Source organism: Scyliorhinus canicula, chromosome 29, assembly GCF_902713615.1.
Source record: "Scyliorhinus canicula chromosome 29, sScyCan1.1, whole genome shotgun sequence".
NCBI lineage: Eukaryota > Metazoa > Chordata > Chondrichthyes > Carcharhiniformes > Scyliorhinidae > Scyliorhinus > Scyliorhinus canicula.
In genome coordinates this window covers 15114912-15137216 of record NC_052174.1, presented here as the reverse complement: position 1 = coordinate 15137216, position 22305 = coordinate 15114912, and the positions used below count along the sequence as shown (strand labels likewise).

The following is a 22305-nucleotide window of genomic DNA, read 5'->3' as shown; positions in this document are numbered from 1 at the left end:
CTGTGGGAGGGTGTCCCACATTCTCCCCACTCCCGTGGGAGCGAGTCCCACATTCCCCCCACTCCCTGTGGGAGCCAGTCCCACATTCTCCCCACTCCCCGTGGGAGCGAGTACCACATCCTCCCCACTCCCTGTGGGAGCGAGTCCCACATTCTCCCCACTCCCCGCGGGAGCGAGTCCCACATTCTCCCCACTCCCCGTGGGAGCCAGTCCCACATTCTCCCCACTCCCCGTGGGAGCGAGTCCCACATCCTCCCCACTCCCCGTGGGTGTCCCACATTCTCCCCACTCCCCGTGGGTGTCCCACATTCTCCCCACTCCCCGTGGGTGCCCCACATTCTCCCCACTCCCCGTTGGTGTCCCACATTCTCCCCACACTGAAATAATTAGTGGCTCTCTTGTGTTTATGGCCAATAGTTTTAGTTTAAACAACCTCTTGACATATCCCCTGTCCAATCATCCAGCATTTATCCCTGTATCGATAGCTGGAATCTTTAAACATCTGACAGGGCTCTGCATGTCTGACGTATCGACAGAGACTCTTTGGGGGCCATGGCTTCTGATGGCACCCTTCAAAGTATCTGGGCAAGGGGCTGCTTGCAAGCTGGTCACGCACCTGAGAAACACTCGGTGAATTCTTGTTCCAATTTCACAGCTCTCTCGTACGCCTTACGGGCTTGTTCCTCTGTCAGTCTTTTATTAATCTCCCTGTAACACAAACATGGAGTAACTGGAACCATCCTTTGTCCATTCCACTGCATTGGGTACGCAGTCCTCTGCCAAGCTCAGAGCACACACTCACCCATCCCCATCAATCAGGCAACTGGGCCATTATCAATTGACTTCCTTTCACAGGACCTGAATTTAAGTAGCGCTTTCACCACCTGGGAATCTCCCAGTTTACCAGCTACTAAAGCACCGTTCTCCCAATGATGTTGATTGAGGGATTGATGAATTGTCAGTTTAGCATCTCATCCAAAACACAGGACCACAGACAGTGCGGCACTCCCTCAGTACTGACCCTCTGACAGTGCGGCACTCCCTCAGTACTGACCCTCTGACAGTGCGACACTCCTCAGTACTGACCCCCTGACAGTGCAGCACTCCCTCAGTACTGACCCTCTGACAGTGCGGCATTCCCTCAGTAATGACCCTCTGACAGTGCGGCACTCCCTCAGTACTGACCCTCTGACAGTGCAGCACTCCCTCAGTACTGACCCTCTGACAGTGTGGCACTCCCTCAGTACTGACCCTCTGACAGTGCGGCATTCCCTCAGTACTGACCCTCTGACAGTGCAGCACTCCCTCAGTACTGACCCTCTGACAGTGCGGCACTCCCTCAGTACTGACCCTCTGACAGTGCGGCACTCCCTCAGCACTGACCCTCTGACAGTGCGGCACTCCCTCAGTACTGACCCTCTGACAGTGCGGCACTCCCTCAGTACTGACCCTCTGACAGTGCGGCACTCCCTCAGTACTGACCCTCTGACCAGTGCGGCACTCCCTCAGTACTGACCCTCTGACAGTGCGGCACTCCCTCAGTACTGACCCTCTGACAGTGCGGCACTCCCTCAGTACTGACCCTCTGACAGTGCTGCACTCCCTCAGTACTGACCCTCTGACAGTGCGGCACTCCCTCAGTACTGACCCTCTGACAGTGCGGCACTCCCTCAGTACTGACCCTCTGACAGTGCGGCACTCCCTCAGTACTGACCCTCTGACAGTGCAGCACTCCCTCAGTACTGTCCCCTCTGACAGTGCGGCACTCCCTCAGTACTGACCCTCTGACAGTGCGGCACTCCCTCAGTACTGACCCTCTGACAGTGCGGCACTCCCTCAGTACTGACCCTCTGACAGTGCGGCACTCCCTCAGTACTGACCCTCTGACAGTGCGGCACTCCCTCAGTACTGACCCTCTATCTGAGGGTCGAGGCTGCCACCCTTTGCGGCTCGGCGCTGGTCGTGGATTCCCGGTTCGATCGGTGTGTCTGGTTGTTTATCCATTACACTGCCTGGTGCCTATTACAAGATGGGCCGATATTCCTGGCCTCCGTGTGGAAGGAAGTGTTTGCTTTCTAGAAGGTAAATTACGGCGAGGAAGAGCTGCTGGCAAACCACGTTGACAATGTTTTCCTCACGTCCGCGATCGGTGGGGGTTCTGGAGCTCGACATCCGAAACATGATGGAAAATTGCTGGGGTGGAGGTATTGCCGCGCCCTCTGGTGGTGATCTTTGGGGTTTCAGAGCTGCCGGAGCTGTTGGAGAAGGGGGTGGGGACTGACGTCGTGGCTTTAGTCAAGTCCGATGGTCAATTCTACTGGAGTGGAGGTGGATGGAGCCAGCAAGGGGGTCGGCTGGTTGGGGAACACAGCAGAATTCCTTCAACTGGAGAAGAGAAAGTTCCCCCTTTGGGGCTCCAAGTGAGGGTCTGGGCGAGATGGAGGCCTGTTTGAGGATCTCTTCATTGGCAGCGGAGGGGTGGTGGGAGCGGGCTGATCAATTGTATGTTCGTGCCTCTTTGAAAAGGTAAATTGTCCGACTCTGCCCAGTCCTGGCAAGGCACCGGGAGGATGTTCAGGGCAGTGGAGAGTGTGCAGGACCCAGGAACCAGGCTAATCCCCGAGAGCAAATGGGCAAGCAAAGGCGTGGAGGTGATGAAACCCCCACAGGGTGGGGGGGGGGTAACAATGGGTCTCGGAGTAGGCAGTGTGACAGGGGAGATGGTGGCGGGGGTCAAACCGGGGTGGGGGGGGGAAAGGGGGCAGGGGCAATCAGGGTATGGACAGCAGCAGGTTTTAGGGGTGAGGGGAGCAAATGTGTTTTGCAGGAAACAGTGTGCAGGGAGAATGGGGCTGAATTGGGCTTACCTTATCCCGGACAGCTAGCACCCCCCCCCCCCCCCCCCCACCAACCACCACGCCGAACCCCAAAAGGTGGAAATCTGCCAATCTGATACTCACAGGATATTTTCCAGCGACTTCGGTCTGATGAAAATGGCGATGGGGTGAAGGTGGGCTGCCTGTAACCGGCGCACCGCGTTCGCTGATACATCCAGGATGCAATGCTTCCCCTGTGCAGACAGAGAGAAAACTTGGCTTATTGTGAGCAGACAGGGAGGGGGAGGGAGGGAAGGACCCCCCAGGCAGAGGCACAGAGAGCGGGGGGGGATTCTGAATATCCAGCTACAAACAATCCACTTTCAGGTAGAGAGAATCTCACAGGGTCGGAAGGAAAAGAGATGGCAACAAAAAAGGAGGAGGTCTGCGAGACACAGACACTGACAGACCGATATAGACACAGCAAGATTCAATATGGATGGTAAACAGCAGAAAGGTAATCCCCAATCCTCAAGATTAACATAACAGTTTCATTGATAGATCTAGCAGGCAGCATTGTAAAATGGTTACAGCATGGACCATTCAGCCCCTCGCCTCTGTGCTGGCCCTCTGCCTTGGCAATTCACCCCCATGTCTCACTCCCTCTGCTCTTCCCCCTTGGTCTCTGCTGCTTCACAGCCCCTTTCGGAAAAGCCCGGATTTAAGTCCCCCCCCCCCCCACCTCTCTCTCCCCCCCCCCCCCCCCCCCCACCTCTCTCTCCTCCCCCAAACCTTCTCAGCCAAGTGCATTCCAGATCCTCAGCGCTGGCTGCTGAAGGAAGCACTGGCTCGCCTCCCCTTTTGTTCCTCTGTCCACCACTTGTATGGACCCATCAGCCACTAACCGCGACTTTAGGGCAGTATTACCAGGTGTTACAGCGTACTGGGCAAGAACTGGTCTGTAGTACCCCCTACTTCTGCAGAGCTGGGCATTGGTGCAATGCACGCAGCCAGCACCAGGGGGCAGCATTGCTCTTTGGGACAGAGTAAATGCCAGGCTTGAATTCTCTGGGGGTGGCAGGGTGCCCCCCACTACCCCTGTTGCCGTGAGTGGCGCACAATCCACGGTGGGGAGTATTCCCCCCCTCTGGCACCTCGGCTCCACAGGGATGCAGGAACGGATGTAGGAACGTGGCCTGGGTCGGAGTCGCCGCCGTGTTTACCTGCTCCGCCACCTCCCGTACCGACTGGACACTGGTACCGTACAGGTGGCTGTTATACTGGCCCGCCTCAATAAACCTGTGGCTCTGGATGTCCGTCTCCATCTGATCGCGCGATGCCACAAAGTGGTAATCTCGCCCGTCCACCTCGTAGTCACGTTTGGGTCGGGTCGTGTCTGCGGAAAGAGTGAAAATGTTCTCCTCATCTGTCTGAAATAAGCGACCCCTTTATTTTCCAACAGTGACCCCGAGTTCTAGATTCTCTCACAAGAGGAAACATCCTCTCCACATCCATCCCTGTCGATACCCCTTTTTGTCATGTCAGAGGGTACCTTTAAGAAATGGGTGTTTATAAAATAGCTGTCGTGGGTGTACCTTTAAGAAATGGGGGGGGTTTATCAATGATGTCAGAGAGTGGGTGGAGCTGGGCTGCCTGCTTTTACTTACGCTTTGGGCTGTCTGCTACAGGCTGTTTTAGTTTTGTTTTAGATTTGGAGAAGCTGCAGCCACAGAGAGATGTGTATGAATCTCTGCAAGCTAAAGAATGTTCACATGGTGATTTCAAAGTGGTAACTGCTCGCAGTAGAGTATTTAAACCTGCTGTCCTTCTGCAAAAACGGTTCTCGTCTTATGCGTGTCTAACAGAGTACAGTATTCTTTTGGGGGAAGGGGGGTGTATTTGAATCGATGGTTGCTAAGATGTTTACTGCATGTTTATAAAATGTTAACTGGGTTCACAGAATAAACATTGTTTTTGTTTAAAAATACTTTAGATCTCTGTTCACACCTGTAGAGTGGGCCGTGTGCTCCCCATAACCACAATCTATTGAAAGTTGTGGATCAGGTGAACTCCATGATACACTTTGGGGTTCTCTGAACCCTGGACCATAACACCCTCAGGATTTATTTCAGTCACCTTCTAAACTCCAGCGGATACGAACCTAACTCCTCCAACCTTTCCTCATAATAAGAAGTCTTACAGCACCAGGTTAAAGTCCCACAGATTTGTTTGGAATCAGTAGCTTTCGGAGCACTGCTCCTTCCTCAGCTACGCTCTGAAAGGTAGTGATTCTAAACAAACCTGTTGGACTTTAACCTGGTGCTGTAAGACTTCTTACTGTGCCCACCCCAGCCCAACGCCGGCATCTCCACATTGTGGCTACCCAGATAGCCCACTCATTCCTGGTATTACTCGGGTAAACTTTCTGTGACCGCCCTTCAGTTCATTTAATCAGGGGACCAAAACTGTGCACAACACTCCAGACATGAACTCACCATTGCCCTGTATAACCTCCCTACTTTCCATTCCCCTCGCAATAAACAATAATATTCTGTTAACTTTCCTAATTACTCACTGTACCTCTGTACTCGCTGTTTGTGATTCATGCTCTAGGACACCCAGATCCCTCTGTACCTCAGAATCTCTCGCCATTTAGATAATGCGGTTATCTTTATTCTTCATGCCAAAATGGACAAGTTCACACTTTCCCACATTATTCTCCATTTGCCAGATCATTGCCCACTCACTTAATCTGTGTGTGGGTCCATCCCTTACATTTTTAAAACATTTGTTGGAATAAGACCATATAGGAGCAGAATGAGGCCACTCGGCCCATCGAGTCTGCTCCACCATTCGATCATGGCTGATATGTTTCTGATCCCCATTCTCCTGCCAGAACCCGTATTCCAAATATGTGCCGGTTAGGTGGATTGGCCAGAATAAATCGCCGTGTCCAGGGCCTGTGCAAGTTCGGTTACGGGGGGATAGGGCGGAATGGATGGGGGGAGTGGACATGCGTAGAGTGCTCATTCCAAGGTTCGGTGCAGACCCGATAGGCCGAATGGCATCTTTCTGCACTGCACGGATTCAATAACCTCTGATCCCCTTATTAATCAAGAACCTATCTATCTCGGTCTTGAAGACACTCAGCGATTTGGCCTCCACAGCCTTCTGCGGCAAAGAGTCCCAGAGACGGCGATATCCAGGTCGTACTGAGCGGAGAGAGTGAGGTGACTGATTTGGGCCTGGCACACGATTCACCCGTTGGGCGCAACGCAACAGGGGAGCTGAATTGGACCCTCTACTGAATGATTGAAAAATAGATCCTCATGTTTAATGGATGAATGGACTCTGCTGTTTGACGAGTAAATAGACTCTGTTTGCTGTTTGACATCTTATCCTGCCTCCGAATTATTGGCACCCAGAGTGAGAATTGGATCAGGGTCTGGGGTGTGCGACAATATCTAAAGCAGGGCGTGTCGAAAGGGGTGTTAATCTCTCACGGTCAGAGAGGTAAACAGTTCCAGTGTCATTGCATCTGCCCAGGCCACACAGACTCAGGATCACATACTCACGTGGCACACACGATCCAAACTTGTCCGGGAATTCGGACAACAAGTCATCGTTCACCCGGTCCTTGGTGGGTCCCAGGATGATAATCGGACGAGCGTAGTGAACTGCAGATAATGGAGAGAGAATTACAATTTCTCCAGCACCGTTCCATCCCTCTGGAGTCCCAAAAGCACTCCCTCAGTACTGACCCTCTGACAGTGCAGCACTCCCTCAGTACAGACCCTCTGACAGTGCGGCACTCCCTCAGTACTGACCCTCTGACAGTGCGGCACTCCCTCAGTACTGACCCTCTGACAGTGCGGCACTCCCTCAGTACTGACCCTCTGACAGTGCGGCACTCCCTCAGTACAGACCCTCTGACAGTGCGGCACTCCCTCAGTACTGACCCTCTGACAGTGCGGGGCTCCCTCAGTACTGACCCTCTGACAGTGCAGCACTCCCTCAGTACTGATCCTCTGACAGTGCGGCACTCCCTCAGTACTGACCCTCTGACAGTGCGGCACTCCCTCAGTACTGACCCTCTGACAGTGCGGCACTCCCTCAGTACTGACCCTCTGACAGTGCGGCACTCCTCAGTACTGACCCTCTGACAGTGCAGCACTCCCTCAGTACTGACCCTCTGACAGTGCGGCACTCCCTCAGTACTGACCCTCTGACAGTGCAGCACTCCCTCAGTACTGACCCTCTGACAGTGCGGCACTCCCTCAGCACTGACCCTCTGACAGTGCAGCACTCCCTCAGTACTGACCCTCTGACAGTGCAGCACTCCCTCAGTACTGACCCTCTGACAGTGCAGCACTCCCTCAGTACTGACCCTCTGACAGTGCAGCACTCCCTCAGTACTGACCCTCTGACAGTGCAGCACTCCCTCAGTACTGACCCTCTGACAGTGCGGCACTCCCTCAGCACTGACCCTCTGACAGTGCGGAGCTCCCTCAGTACTGCAGCCTCTGGACTGGGCCTTGAACCCACGATCTCCATGCCCTAGCAGGAGATAATTTGGTAAAGATTTCAGGGACGTGACTCACCTTCCATTTGTAGAACGGCCTCGTAGCTCAACACGCGCTCGTCCCTGCCGCCTGAGAGAAAAGGAAAATCGTTGGTGGTCACAACCTGGGAGAGGTCAACACTCACTGACTGGATTGTGATATTGGACATGTGGGGGAATGTATTGACAGCTAACCAGCCTCTACTGGGTAAACTAGTTAAAAAATAGTTAAACAGTTAAACTGATAAAATGCCCCAGTAGAGATTATCACACAGAAACTAACATTGAGACACATGGGCTGAAATTAGGGCAGGTGATCAAACATTCAGTCAAACAGTTTGATTTGAAGGAGAGTCTTAAAGAAGGAAGAGACAGAGAGAGAGAGAGAGAGAGAGAGGTGGAGAGGTTTTGGGATGGAATTCCAGAGCTTTCCCCCCCTCCCTCCCCCTCCGCAGGCAGCTGAAGGCACGGTGGAGCGACGGGAATCAGGGAATGATCATGCGTCAGGAATTGGAGGGCTGCAGAATTCTCAGAGGGTTGTAGGGACTGGAGGAGGCTACAAAGAGGGAGGGTTGCAGGGGGCTGGAGGAGGTTACAGAGATAGGGAGGGGTGTAGGGGCTGGAGGAGGTTACAGAGATAGGGAGGGTTGTAGGGGCTGGAGGAGGTTACAGAGATAGGGAGGGTTGTAGGGGCTGGAGGAGGTTACAGAGATAGGGAGGGGTGTAGGGGCTGGAGGAGGTTACAGAGATAGGGAGGGTTGTAGGGGCTGGAGGAGGTTACAGAGATAGGAAGGGTTGTAGGGGCTGGAGGAGGTTACAGAGATAGGGAGGGGTGTAGGGGCTGGAGGAGGTTACAGAGATAGGGAGGGGTGTAGGGGCTGGAGGAGGTTACAGAGATAGGGAGGGGTGTAGGGGCTGGAGGAGGTTACAGAGATAGGGAGGGGTGTAGGGGCTGTAGGAGGTTACAGAGATAGGGAGGGTTGTAGGGGCTGGAGGAGGTTACAGAGATAGGGAGGGGTGTAGGGGCTGGAGGAGGTTACAGAGATAGGGAGGGTTGTAGGGACTGGAGGAGGTTACAGAGAAAGGGAGGGTTGTTGGGTCTGGAGGAGATTACAGAGATAGGGAGGGGTGTAGGGCCTGGAGGAGGTTACAGAGATAGGGAGGGGTGTAGGGCCTGGAGGAGGTTACAGAGATAGGGAGGGGTGTAGGGGCTGGAGGAGGTTACAGAGATAGGGAGGGTGTAGGGGCTGGAGGAGGTTACAGAGATAGGGAGGGGTGTAGGGGCTGGAGGAGGTTACAGAGATAGGGAGGGGGTGTAGGGGGCTGGAGGAGGTTATAGAGATAGGGGGGTGTAGGGCCTGGAGGAGGTTACAGAGATAGGGAGGGTTGTAGGGGCTGGAGGAGTTTACAGAGATAGGGAGGGGTGTAGGGGCTGGAGGAGGTTACAGTGATAGGGAGGGTTGTAGGGGCTGGAGGGGGTTACAGAGATAGGGAGGGGTGTAGAGGCTCAAGGAGGTTACAGAGATAGGGAGGGATGTAGGGGCTGGAGGAGGTTACAGAGATAGGGAGGGTTGTAGGGGCTGGAGGAGGTTACAGAGAGAGGGAGGGGGTGTAGGGACTGGAGGAGGTTACAGAGATAGGGAGGGGTGTAGGGACTGGAGGAGGTTCCAGAGATAGGGAGGGGTGTAGGGGCTGGAGGAGGTTACAGAGATAGGGAGGGGTGTAGGGCCTGGAGGAGGTTACAGAGATAGGGAGGGTTGTAGGGGCTGGAGGAGGTTACAGAGATAGGGAGGGGTGTAGGGGCTGGAGGGGGTTACAGAGATAGGGTGGGGTGTAGAGGCTGGAGGAGGTTACAGAGATAGGGAGGGTTGTAGGGGCTGGAGGAGGTTAGAGAGTTAGTGAGGGGTGTAGGGGCTGGAGGAGGTTAGAGAGATAGGGAGGGGTGTAGGGGCTGGAGGAGGTTACAGAGATAGGGAGGGGTGTAGGGGCTGGAGGAGGTTACAGAGATAGGGAGGGTTGTAGGGGCTGGAGGAGGTTACAGAGATAGGGAGGGGTGTAGGGGCTGGAGGAGGTTACAGAGATAGGGAGGGTTGTTGGGGGCTGGAGGAGGTTAGAGAGATAGGGAGGGGTGTAGGGGCTGGAGGAGGTTACAGAGATAGGGAGGGTTGTTGGGGCTGGAGGAGGTTAGAGAGATAGGGAGGAGGGGGGTGAAACTGTGGCGTGTTTTGAAATTACAGGTGGCGATATTACAATTGACTGATTGCCAGCCGAGATCCCAGGTAAGTCTGTGAGTACAGGCACTGGGCGTGGAATGGATCTCGGGGTGGTTAGGATAGGGCAGTGGGCTGTTGGACATTACAGCATCACGTTCGCGAAGGAGCCTTTCCTGTATCGGCTCTGGGACACGCTGGAGAGGGGCTGAATGGGCCTCCTCCTGTTCCTGTGTAACAGGCTGGAGAGGGGCAGAATGGGCCTCCTCCTGTTCCTGTGTAACAGGCTGGAGAGGGGCTGAATGGGCCTCCTCCTGTTCCTGTGTAACAGGCTGGAGAGGGGCTGAATGGGCCTCCTGTTCCTGTGTAAGAGGCTGGAGAGAGGCTGAATGGGCCTCCTCCTGTTCCTGTGTAACAGGCTGGAGAGTGGCTGAATGGGCCTCCTCCTGTTCCTGTGTAACAGGCTGGAGAGGGGCTGAATGGGCCGCCTCCTGTTCCTGTGTAACAGGCTGGGGAGGGGCTGAATGGGCTTCCTCCTGTTCCTGTGTAACAGGCTCTATAGGGGCTGAATGGGGCCTCCTCCTGTTCCTGTGTAACAGGCTGGAGAGGGGCTGAATGGGCCTCCTGTTCCTGTGTAACAGGCTGGAGAGGGGCTGAATGGGCCTCCTCCTGTTCCTGTGTAACAGGCTGGAGAGGGGCTGAATGGGCCTCCTCCTGTTCCTGTGTAACAGGCTGGAGAGGGGCTGAATGGGCCTCCTCCTGTTCCTGTGTAACAGGCTGGAGAGGGGCTGAATGGGCCTCCTCCTGTTCCTGTGTAACAGGCTGGAGAGGGGCTGAATGGGCCTCCTCCTGTTCCTGTGTAACAGGCTGGGGAGGGGCTGAATGGGCCTCCTCCTGTTCCTGTGTAACAGGCTGGAGAGGGGCTGAATGGCCTCCTCCTGTTCCTGTGTAACAGGCTGGAGAGGGGCTGAATGGCCTCCTCCTGTTCCTGTGTAACAGGCTGGAGAGGGGCTGAATGGGCCTCCTCCTGTTCCTGTGTAACAGGCTGGAGAAGGGGCTGAATGGGCCTCCTGTTCCTGTGTAACAGGCTGGAGAGGGGCTGAATGGCCTCCTGTTCCCGTGTAACAGGCTGGAGAGGGGCTGAATGGCCGGCTTTCCACCAGGTTTCAGCGTTTAAACATTGCAGCGAGTCGGGCTGTTCGAACTCTCCCCACCGACAACACCATAGTGTGAGTGTCTAAACAGGAGTTGAGATGGCGAGGTTGACGGGGGGGGGGGGGGGGGATCCCGATCTTACCTTGTGAGCCTCCTCCGTCACCCAGACCGGGGATATCCTGGCAGCCGGGAAAAACACACACACACAATCCTTATTGAATGGACAGGAATCGAGCGGGCTCACCATATCATCATTCCCTGGGATTATCGACAGAATCTGACACCCCACCGACACCCCCTACCCACCCGAGACGCACAACCTCGCCCATTCGCCTCAAACGGGCTAGTACAGACACGTCAGGCTGAACGGCCTGGTTCTGTCACATTCCGCGCGCAGGAAAGGTGATGGACGAGAGCGTTGCCTTCGTTTTACATTTGTGCAGGTGTCGCGCCAACAACAACCTGCATTGATATAGTTCCTGTCGCGCAGCAAACCAGCCCCGAGGTGTTGGCAAAGGGGCGATTTCCCAACACAGTTTCACCCTCGGCCGAAGGAGGCATCAAGGACAGGGGACCAAAGGTCAGATTTAATCATCTTTATTAGTGTCACAAGTCGGCTTACATTAACACTGCAGTGAAGTTACTGTGAAAATCCCCTAGTCGCCACATTCCGGCGCCTGTTCGGGTCACAGAGGGAGAATTCAGAATGTCCAATTCACCCAACAGCACGTCTTTCAGGACTTATGGGAGGAAACCGGAGCACCCGGAGGAAACCCACGCAGACACAGGGGAGAACGTGCAGACTCCGCACAGACAGTGACCCAAGCCGGGAATCGAACCTGGGACCCTGGTGCTGTGAAGCAACAGTGCTAACCACTGTGCTACCCTGCCGCCCAGTTTTCGAGGGGGAGGGAGGAAGTTTAGTGAAGGAATTGGGGAGAGCGCAGGGCCCCCAGGCAGCTGGACGCACGGCCGTCGATGGTTTTTGTTAACGTGACAGCTTCCACGCGCACATGGAGGTCGTCCCCGCCTGTTAGCTCCGCCTCACTCACGTTAGCCCGCTGACCGTTCCAACGCGTCCCCGCCTGTTAGCCCCGCCTCACGTTAGCCCGCTGCCCGTTCCAACGCGTCCCCGCCTGTTAGCTCTGCCTCACGTTAGCCCGCTGCCCGTTCCAACGCGTCCCCGCCTGTTAGCCCCGCCTCACGCTAGCCCGCTGCCCGTTCCAACGCGTCCCCGCCTGTTAGCCCCGCCTCACGTTAGCTCGCTGCCCGTTCCAACGCGTCCCCGCCTGTTAGCTCCGCCTCACTCACGTTAGGCCGCTGCCCGTTCCAACGCGTCCCCGCCTGTTAGCTCTGCCTCACGTTAGCCCGCTGCCCGTTCCAACGCGTCCCCGCCTGTTAGCTCTGCCTCACGTTAGCCCGCTGCCCGTTCCAACGCGTCCCCGCCTGTTAGCTCCGCCTCACGTTAGCCCGCTGCCCGTTCCAACGCGTCCCCGCCTGTTAGCCCCGCCTCACGTTAGCCCGCTGCCCGTTCCAACGCGTCCCCGCCTGTTAGCTCCGCCTCACGTTAGCCCGCTGCCCGTTCCAACGCGTCCCTGCCTGTTAGCTCTGCCTCACGTTAGCCCGCTGCCCATTCCAACGCGTCCCCGCCTGTTAGCTCCGCCTCACGTTAGCCCGCTGCCCGTTCCAACGCGTCCCCGCCTGTTAGCTCCGCCTCACTCACGTTAGCCCGCTGCCCGTTCCAACGCGTCCCCGCCTGTTAGCTCTGCCTCACTCACGTTAGCCCGCTGCCCGTTCCAACGCGTCCCCGCCTGTTAGCTCCGCCTCACGTTAGCCCGCTGCCCGTTCCAACGCGTCCCGCCTGTTAGCTCCGCCTCACTCACGTTAGCCCGCTGCCCGTTCCAACGCGTCCCCGCCTGTTAGCTCTGCCTCACGTTAGCCCGCTGCCCGTTCCAACGCGTCCCCGCCTGTTAGCCCTGCCTCACGTTAGCCCGCTGCCCGTTCCAACGCGTCCCCGCCTGTTAGCCCTGCCTCACGTTAGCCCGCTGCCCGTTCCAACGCGTCCCCGCCTGTTAGCTCCGCCTCACTCACGTTAGCCCGCTGCCCGTTCCAACGCGTCCCCGCCTGTTAGCTCTGCCTCACGTTAGCCCGCTGCCCGTTCCAACGCGTCCCCGCCTGTTAGCTCCGCCTCACTCACGTTAGCCCGCTGCCCGTTCCAACGCGTCCCCGCCTGTTAGCTCCGCCTCACTCACGTTAGCCCGCTGCCCGTTCCGACGCGTCCCCGCCTGTTAGCCCCGCCTCACGTTAGCCCGCTGCCCGTTCCAACGCGTCCCCGCCTGTTAGCTCCGCCTCACTCACGTTAGCCCGCTGCCCGTTCCAACGCGTCCCCGCCTGTTAGCTCCGCCTCACGTTAGCCCGCTGCCCGTTCCAACGCGTTCCCGCCTGTTAGCTCCGCCTCACGTTAGCCCGCTGCCCGTTCCAACGCGTCCCCGCCTGTTAGCCCCGCCTCACGTTAGCCCGCTGCCCGTTCCAACGCGTCCCCGCCTGTTAGCCCCGCCTCACGTTAGCCCGCTGCCCGTTCCAACGCGTCCCCGCCTGTTAGCTCCGCCTCACGTTAGCCCGCTGCCCGTTCCAAAGCGTCCCCGCCTGTTAGCTCCGCCTCACGCTAGCCCGCTGCCCGTTCCAACGCGTCCCCGCCTGTTAGCCCCGCCTCACGTTAGCCCGCTGCCCGTTCCAACGCGTCCCCGCCTGTTAGCTCCGCCTCACTCACGTTAGCCCGCTGCCCGTTCCAACGCGTCCCCGCCTGTTAGCCCCGCCTCACGTTAGCCCGCTGCCCGTTCCAACGCGTCCCGCCTGTTAGCTCTGCCTCACGTTAGCCCGCTGCCCGTTCCAACGCGTCCCCGCCTGTTAGCCCCGCCTCACGTTAGCCCGCTGCCCGTTCCAACGCGACCCCGCCTGTTAGCCCCGCCTCACGTTAGCCCGCTGCCCGTTCCAACGCGTCCCCGCCTGTTAGCTCTGCCTCACGTTAGCCCGCTGCCCGTTCCAACGCGTCCCCGCCTGTTAGCCCCGCCTCACTCACGTTAGCCCGCTGCCCGTTCCAACGCGTCCCCGCCTGTTAGCTCTGCCTCACTCACGTTAGCCCGCTGCCCGTTCCAACGCGTCCCCGCCTGTTAGCTCTGCCTCACTCACGTTAGCCCGCTGCCCGTTCCAACGCGTCCCCGCCTGTTAGCTCTGCCTCACGTTAGCCCGCTGCCCGTTCCAACGCGTCCCCGCCTGTTAGCTCTGCCTCACGTTAGCCCGCTGCCCGTTCCAACGCGTCCCCACCTGTTAGCTCCGCCTCACTCACGTTAGCCCGCTGCCCGTTCCAACGCGTCCCCGCCTGTTAGCCCCGCCTCACGTTAGCCCGCTGCCCGTTCCAACGCGTCCCCGCCTGTTAGCTCCGCCTCACGTTAGCCCGCTGCCCGTTCCAACGCGTCCCCGCCTGTTAGCTCTGCCTCACGTTTGCCCGCTGCCCGTTCCAACGCGTCCCCGCCTGTTAGCCCCGCCTCACGTTAGCCCGCTGCCCGTTCCAACGCGTCCCCGCCTGTTAGCCCCGCCTCACGTTAGCCCGCTGCCCGTTCCAACGCGTCCCTGCCTGTTAGCTCCGCCTCACTCACGTTAGCCCGCTGCCCGTTCCAACGCGTCCCCGCCTGTTAGCTCCGCCTCACTCACGTTAGCCCGCTGCCCGTTCCAACGCGTCCCCGCCTGTTAGCCCCGCCTCACGTTAGCCCGCTGCCCGTTCCAACGCGTCCCCGCCTGTTAGCTCTGCCTCACGTTAGCCCGCTGCCCGTTCCAACGCGTCCCCGCCTGTTAGCTCCGCCTCACGTTAGCCCGCTGCCCGTTCCAACGCGTCCCCGCCTGTTAGCTCCGCCTCACGTTAGCCCGCTGCCCGTTCCAACGCGTCCCCGCCTGTTAGCCCCGCCTCACGTTAGCCCGCTGCCCGTTCCAACGCGTCCCCGCCTGTTAGCTCTGCCTCACGTTAGCCCGCTGCCCGTTCCAACGCGTCCCTGCCTGTTAGCCCCGCCTCACGTTAGCCCGCTGCCCGTTCCAACGCGTCCCCGCCTGTTAGCACCGCCTCACGTTAGCCCGCTGCCCGTTCCAACGCGTCCCCGCCTGTTAGCCCCGCCTCACGTTAGCCCGCTGCCCGTTCCAACGCGTCCCCGCCTGTTAGCTCTGCCTCACGTTAGCCCGCTGCCCGTTCCAACGCGTCCCCGCCTGTTAGCTCCGCCTTACTCACGTTAGCCCGCTGCCCGTTCCAACGCGTCCCCGCCTGTTAGCTCCGCCTCACTCACGTTAGCCCGCTGCCCGTTCCAACGCGTCCCCGCCTGTTAGCTCTGCCTCACGTTAGCCCGCTGCCCGTTCCAACGCGTCCCCGCCTGTTAGCCCCGCCTCACATTAGCCCGCTGCCCGTTCCAACGCGTCCCCGCCTGTTAGCCCCGCCTCACATTAGCCCGCTGCCCGTTCCAACGCGTCCCCGCCTGTTAGCTCCGCCTCACGTTAGCCCGCTGCCCGTTCCAACACGTCCCCGCCTGTTAGCCCCGCCTCACTCACGTTAGCCCGCTGCCCGTTCCAACGCGTCCCCGCCTGTTAGCTCTGCCTCACGTTAGCCCGCTGCCCGTTCCAACGTGTCCCCGCCTGTTAGCTCCGCCTCACTCACGTTAGCCCGCTGCCCGTTCCAACGCGTCCCCGCCTGTTAGCTCCGCCTCACTCACGTTAGCCCGCTGCCGTTCCAACGCGTCCCCGCCTGTTAGCTCCGCCTCACTCACGTTAGCCCGCTGCCCGTTCCAACGCGTCCCCGCCTGTTAGCTCCGCCTCACTCACGTTAGCCCGCTGCCCGTTCCAACGCAGCCCCGCCTGTTAGCTCCGCCTCACGTTAGCCCGCTGCCCGTTCCAACGCGTCCCCGCCTGTTAGCTCCGCCTCACGTTAGCCCGCTGCCCGTTCCAACGCGTCCCCGCCTGTTAGCTCCGCCTCACGTTAGCCCGCTGCCCGTTCCAACGTGTCCCCGCCTGTTAGCTCCGCCTCACGTTAGCCCGCTGCCCGTTCCAACGCGTCCCCGCCTGTTAGCCCCGCCTCACTCACGTTAGCCCGCTGCCCGTTCCAACGCGTCCCCGCCTGTTAGCTCCGCCTCACGTTAGCCCGCTGCCCGTTCCAACGCGTTCCCGCCTGTTAGCTCTGCCTCACGTTAGCCCGCTGCCCGTTCCAACGCGTTCCCGCCTGTTAGCTCTGCCTCACGTTAGCCCGCTGCCCGTTCCAACGCGTCCCCGCCTGTTAGCTCCGCCTCACGTTAGCCCGCTGCCCGTTCCAACGCGTTCCCGCCTGTTAGCTCTGCCTCACGTTAGCCCGCTGCCCGTTCCAACGCGTCCCCGCCTGTTAGCTCTGCCTCACGTTAGCCCGCTGCCCGTTCCAACGCGTCCCCGCCTGTTAGCTCCGCCTCACTCACGTTAGCCCGCTGCCCGTTCCAACGCGTCCCCGCCTGTTAGCCCCGCCTCACGTTAGCCCGCTGCCCGTTCCAACGCGTCCCCGCCTGTTAGCTCCGCCTCACGTTAGCCCGCTGCCCGTTCCAACGCGTCCCCGCCTGTTAGCTCCGCCTCACTCACGTTAGCCCGCTGCCCGTTCCAACGCGTCCCCGCCTGTTAGCTCCGCCTCACGTTAGCCCGCTGCCCGTTCCAACGCGTCCCCGCCTGTTAGCTCCGCCTCACTCACGTTAGCCCGCTGCCCGTTCCAACGCGTCCCCGCCTGTTAGCTCCGCCTCACTCACGTTAGCCCGCTGCCCGTTCCAACGCGTCACCGCCTGTTAGCTCTGCCTCACGCTAGCCCGCTGCCCGTTCCAACGCGTCCCCGCCTGTTAGCTCCGCCTCACGTTAGCCCGCTGCCCGTTCCAACGCGTCCCCGCCTGTTAGCTCCGCCTCACGTTAGCCCGCTGCCCGTTCCAACGCGTCCCCGCCTGTTAGCTCCGCCTCACTCACGTTAGCCCGCTGCCCGTTCCAACGCGTCCCCGCCTGTTAGCTCCGCCTCACGTTAGCCCGCTGCCCGTTCCAACGCGTTTATGGCCCTGGGCCCAGAACAGGCTCCGTTCCCAGCTGGACCCTCGGGCGATCGCACGCAGCCGATTGCCCAGTTCCTGTCTCTGTATTCAGCCACCGTACCCCGCCACTTTGAACAGCTCTTTACTCACCCTCTCCTTGCTCTTTAGTCTCGGCCACTCTTTTCTTTCAACCCTGTCGGGAAACATTAAAAAAACAAGGTGAGTGAGGAGAGGAAGCCGGTCGCTGGGAACCAGCTCACAGTCACCCCGCTCGCAGTCAGGGACACACATAACAGCAACAAAGTGCTTCAGACAACCAGATCAGTGTTCAAGGGAGGTAGGCCGTAAGAGGGAGATAGGTGTAAGAGGGAGATAGGCGTAAGAGGGAGATAGGCGTAAGAGGGAGATGGGCCATAAGAGGGAGATAGATCGTAAGAAGGAGATCAGACATAAGATGGAGACAGGACTTAAAAGGAAAACAGGTCTCAAGATGAAAATAGGCTAAGATGCAGTTCGGCCGTAGAGGGAGATCGGACAAGAGAGGGCGAAAGGCCACAAGATGGCGATAGGACGTAAGAGAGGGATAGGCCATAAGATTGAGGTAGGATGTAAGAGAGAGTTAAGCCGTGAGAGGGAAATAGGCCTCAACATGGAGATGAAATGAAATGAAAATGGCTTATTGTCACGAGTAGGCTTCAAATGAAGTTACTGTGAAAAGCCCCTAGTCGCCACATTCTGGCGCCTGTTCGGGGAGGCTGGTATGGGAATTGATCCGTGCTGCTGGCCTGCCTTGGTCTGCTTTCAAAGCCAGCGATTTAGCCCAGTGCTAAACAGCCCCAGTATGGGGCAGTAAGATGGAGATAGACCGCTGTCAGTAAGTAAGTCCTCCAGAGCTCAGCATTTCCTGAATAGAACAAAACATTCACTGAAAAGTGGTCACAGAGAAGCCAATGCGATGTGTTAAATTCATCAGAGAGATCCTCACTTTAACATCCGTCTAATATTGCCCCCTCTGACAGTGCGGCACTCCCTCAGTACTGACCCTCTGACAGTGCGGCACTCCCTCAGTACTGACCCTCTGACAGTGCAGCACTCCCTCAGTACTGACCCTCTGACAGTGCAGCACTCCCTCAGTACTGACCCCCTGACAGTGCGGCACTCCCTCAGTACTGACCCTCTGACAGTGCGGCACTCCCTCAGTACTGACCCTCTGACAGTGCGGAGCTCCCTCAGTACTGACCCTCTGACAGTGCGGCACTCCCTCAGTACTGACCCTCTGACAGTGCGGCACTCCCTCAGTACTGACCCTCTGACAGTGCGGCACTCCCTCAGTACTGACCCTCTGACAGTGCGGCACTCCCTCAGTACTGACCCTCTGACAGTGCGGCACTCCCTCAGTACTGACCCTCTGACAGTGCGGCACTCCCTCAGTACTGACCCTCTGACAGTGCGGCACTCCCTCAGTACTGACCCTCTGACAGTGCGGCACTCCCTCAGTACTGACCCTCTGACAGTGCGGCACTCCCTCAGTACTGACCCTCTGACAGTGCGGCACTCCCTCAGTACTGACCCTCTGACAGTGCGGCACTCCCTCAGTACTGACAGAGGAGTATTGTATTTTTATGCTCGAATAGATTGGGTGGGATTTGAACCCATGACATTGAACCTTGGCGACGGACCGTTTGCCGTTGAGCTGAGTGCTGGGGAAACTGGGACATGTGGTATTAATGTCCGATGAGCCTGGAGCTGCTGTTTACTGTACCTCCTCTTGCTGGGAATGAAACCGATCTCCTCACTTTCTCCATCGGAGTGAACCTTCCTCGCCTGCCACCATTCCTCGTCTGAGGCATCAATCACGTGCAGGATATCACCAAATCGGAAACTGAGGGCTTGGCTCAGGAATCCACAATCCTTCGTCTTGTCGTAGTCGAACAGAGCTCTGTGGGCAAACAAGGGGAGAGAGTGAGTGATGTTAGAGTGAACACAGGGCAGAGGAGCAGTTACCCAACTCCAACAGTGACTCTGACAATGACCCAGTGACTCTGACAGCGACCCAGTGACTCTGACAGTGACCCAGTGACTCTGACAGTGATCCAGTGACTCTGACAGTGATCCAGTGACTCTGACAATGAGCCAGTGACTCTGACAGCGACCCAGTGACTCTGACTGTGACTCGGTGACTCTGACAATGACCCAGTGACTCTGACAGTGACCCAGTGACTCTGACAGTGATCCAGTGACTCTGACAGTGATCCAGTGACTCTGACAGTGATCCAGTGACTCTGACAGCGACCCAGTGACTCTGACAGTGATCCAGTGACTCTGACAGTGACCCAGTGACTCTGACAGTGATCCAGTGACTCTGACAGTGATCCAGTGACTCTGAAAATGACCCAGTGACTCTGACAGTGATCCAGTGACTCTGACAGTGACCCAGTGACTCTGACAGTGATCCAGTGACTCTGACAGTGATCCAGTGACTCTGACAGTGATCCAGTGACTCTGACAGTGACCCAGTGATTCTGACAGTGATCCAGTGACTCTGACAGTGACCCAGTGACTCTGACAGTGACCCAGGGACTCTGACAGTGATCCAGTGACTCTGACAGTGATCCGGTGACTCTGACAGTGATCCAGTGACTCTGACAGTGATCCAGTGACTCTGACAATGAGCCAGTGACTCTGACAGTGATCCAGTGATTCTGACAGTGATCCAGTGACTCTGACAGTGACCCAGTGACTCTGACAGCGATCCAGTGACTCTGACAGCGACCCAGTGACTCTGACAGCGACCCAGTGATTCTGACAGCGACCCAGTGACTCTGACAGTGACCCAGTGATCTGACAGTGACTCTGACAGTGACCCAGTGACTCTGACAGTGACCCAGTGGCTCTGACAGCGACCCAGTGACTCTGACAGTGACCCAGTGACTCTGACAATGGGCCAGTGACTCTGACAGTGACCCAGTGACTCTGACAGCGACCCAGTGATTCTGACAGCGATCCAGTGATTCTGATAGTGACCCAGTGATTCTGGCAGTGACCCAGTGGCTCTGACAGTGATCCAGTGACTCTGACAGCGATCCAGTGACTCTGACAGTGACCCAGTGACTCTGACAGCGACCCAGTGATTCTGACAGTGACCCAGTGACTCTGACAGTGACCCAGTGACTCTGACAGCGATCCAGTGACTCTGACAGTGACCCAGTGACTCTGACAGCGACCCAGTGGTTCTGAGAGTGACCCAGTGACTCTGACAGTGACCCAGTGACTCTGACAGTGACCCAGTGACTCTGACAGTGTCCCAGTGACTCTGACAGTGTCCCAGTGACTCTGACAGCGACCCAGTGGTTCTGAGAGTGACCCAGTGGTTCTGAGAGTGACCCAGTGACTCTGACAGTGACCCAGTGATTCTGACAGTGACCCAGTGACTTTGACAATGAGCCAGTGACTCTGACAGCGATCCAGTGATTCTGACAGCGACCCAGTGGCTCTGACAGAGACCCAGTGATTCTGACAGTGATCCAGTGACTCTGACAGTGTCCCAGTGACTCTGACAGCGATCCTTGTGACTCTGACAGTAACCCAGTGACTCTGACAGCGACCCAGTGATTCTGACAGTGACCCAGTGACTATGACAGTGACCCAGTGACTCTGACAGTGTCCCAGTGACTCTGACAGTGTCCCAGTGACTCTGACAGCGATCCTTGTGACTCTGACAGTAACCCAGTGACTCTGACAGCGACCCAGTGATTCTGACAGTGACCCAGTGACTTTGACAATGAGCCAGTGACTCTGACAGTGACCCAGTGACTCTGACAGTGACCCAGTGACTCTGACAGTGACCCAGTGACTTTGACAATGAGCCAGTGACTCTGACAGCGACCCAGTGATTCTGACAGTGACCCAGTGACTCTGACAGTGACCCAGTGACTTTGACAATGAGCCAGTGACTCTGACAGCGATCCAGTGATTCTGACAGCGACCCAGTGGCTCTGACAGCGACCCAGTGATTCTGACGGCGATCCAGTGACTCTGACAGTGATCCAGTGAGTCTGACAGTGACCCAGTGACTCTGACAGTGATCCAGTGAGTCTGACAGTGACCCAGTGACTCTGACAGTGATCCAGTGACTCTGACAGTGTCCCAGTGACTCTGACAGCGATCCTTGTGACTCTGACAGTAACCCAGTGACTCTGACAGCGACCCAGTGATTCTGACAGTGACCCAGTGACTCTGACAGTGACCCAGTGACTTTGACAATGAGCCAGTGACTCTGACAGCGATCCAGTGATTCTGACAGCGACCCAGTGGCTCTGACAGCGACCCAGTGATTCTGACAGTGATCCAGTGACTCTGACAGCGACCCAGTGACTCTGACAGTGACCCAGTGACTCTGACAGTTTCCCAGCGACTCTGACAGTGTCCCAGTGACTCTGACAGCGACCCAGTGATTCTGACAGCGACCCAGTGACTCTGACAGCGATCCAGTGATTCTGACAGCGACCCAGTGATTCTGACAGCGATCCAGTGACTCTGACAGTGTCCCAGTGACTCTGACAGTGTCCCAGTGACTCTGACAGCGATCCTTGTGACTCTGACAGTAACCCAGTGACTCTGACAGCGACCCAGTGATTCTGACAGTGACCCAGTGACTTTGACAATGAGCCAGTGACTCTGACAGTGACCCAGTGACTCTGACAGTGACCCAGTGACTCTGACAGTGATCCAGTGAGTCTGACAGTGACCCAGTGACTCTGACAGTGACCCAGTGACTCTGACAGCGACCCAGTGACTCTGACAGCGACCCAGTGACTCTGACAGCGACCCAGTGACTCTGACGGCGACCCAGTTACTCTGACAGTGATCCAGTGACTCTGACAGTGATCCAGTGACTCTGACAGTGACCCAGTGACTCTGACAGCGACCCAGTGACTCTGACAGCGACCCAGTGACTCTGACAGTGACCCAGTGACTCTGACAGCGATCCAGTGACTCTGACAGCGACCCAGTGACTCTGACAGTGACCCAGTGATTCTGACAGTGACTCTGACAGTGACCCAGTGGCTCTGACAGCGACCCAGTGACTCTGACAGTGACCCAGTGACTCTGACAATGAGCCAGTGACTCTGACAGTGACCCAGTGATTCTGACAGCGACCCAGTGGCTCTGACAGCGACCCAGTGATTCTGGCAGTGATCCAGTGACTTTGACAGTGACCCAGTGACTCTGACAGCGACCCAGTGATTTTGACAGTGACCCAGTGACTCTGACAGCGACCCAGTGATTTTGACAGTGACCCAGTGACTCTGACAGTGACCCAGTCACTCTTACAGTGATCCAGTGACTCTGAGAGTGTCCCAGTGACTCTGACAGCGATCCATGTGACTCTGACTGTAACCCAGTGACTCTGACAGCGACCCAGTGATTCTGACAGTGACCCAGTGACTCTGACAGTGACCCAGTGACTTTGACAATGAGCCAGTGACTCTGACAGC

General features: G+C 57.5%; 1 protein-coding gene across 1 annotated transcript in view; it reads right to left on the bottom strand.

The window, feature by feature from the left end:
- The window catches only part of LOC119958335 (disks large homolog 4-like), a 72397-nt gene that overhangs the window by 23463 nt on the left and 26629 nt on the right, over positions 1–22305 (bottom strand). Inside the window, exons 10-17 of the mRNA XM_038786775.1 lie at positions 18570–18746; positions 16958–17000; positions 10885–10921; positions 7418–7468; positions 6392–6493; positions 4040–4212; positions 2961–3070; positions 613–708 (exon numbers count right to left, since the gene is read on the bottom strand). Coding sequence (XP_038642703.1) covers positions 613–708; positions 2961–3070; positions 4040–4212; positions 6392–6493; positions 7418–7468; positions 10885–10921; positions 16958–17000; positions 18570–18746 — 789 coding nt within the window. The remainder of the gene's footprint in view (positions 1–612; positions 709–2960; positions 3071–4039; positions 4213–6391; positions 6494–7417; positions 7469–10884; positions 10922–16957; positions 17001–18569; positions 18747–22305) is intronic.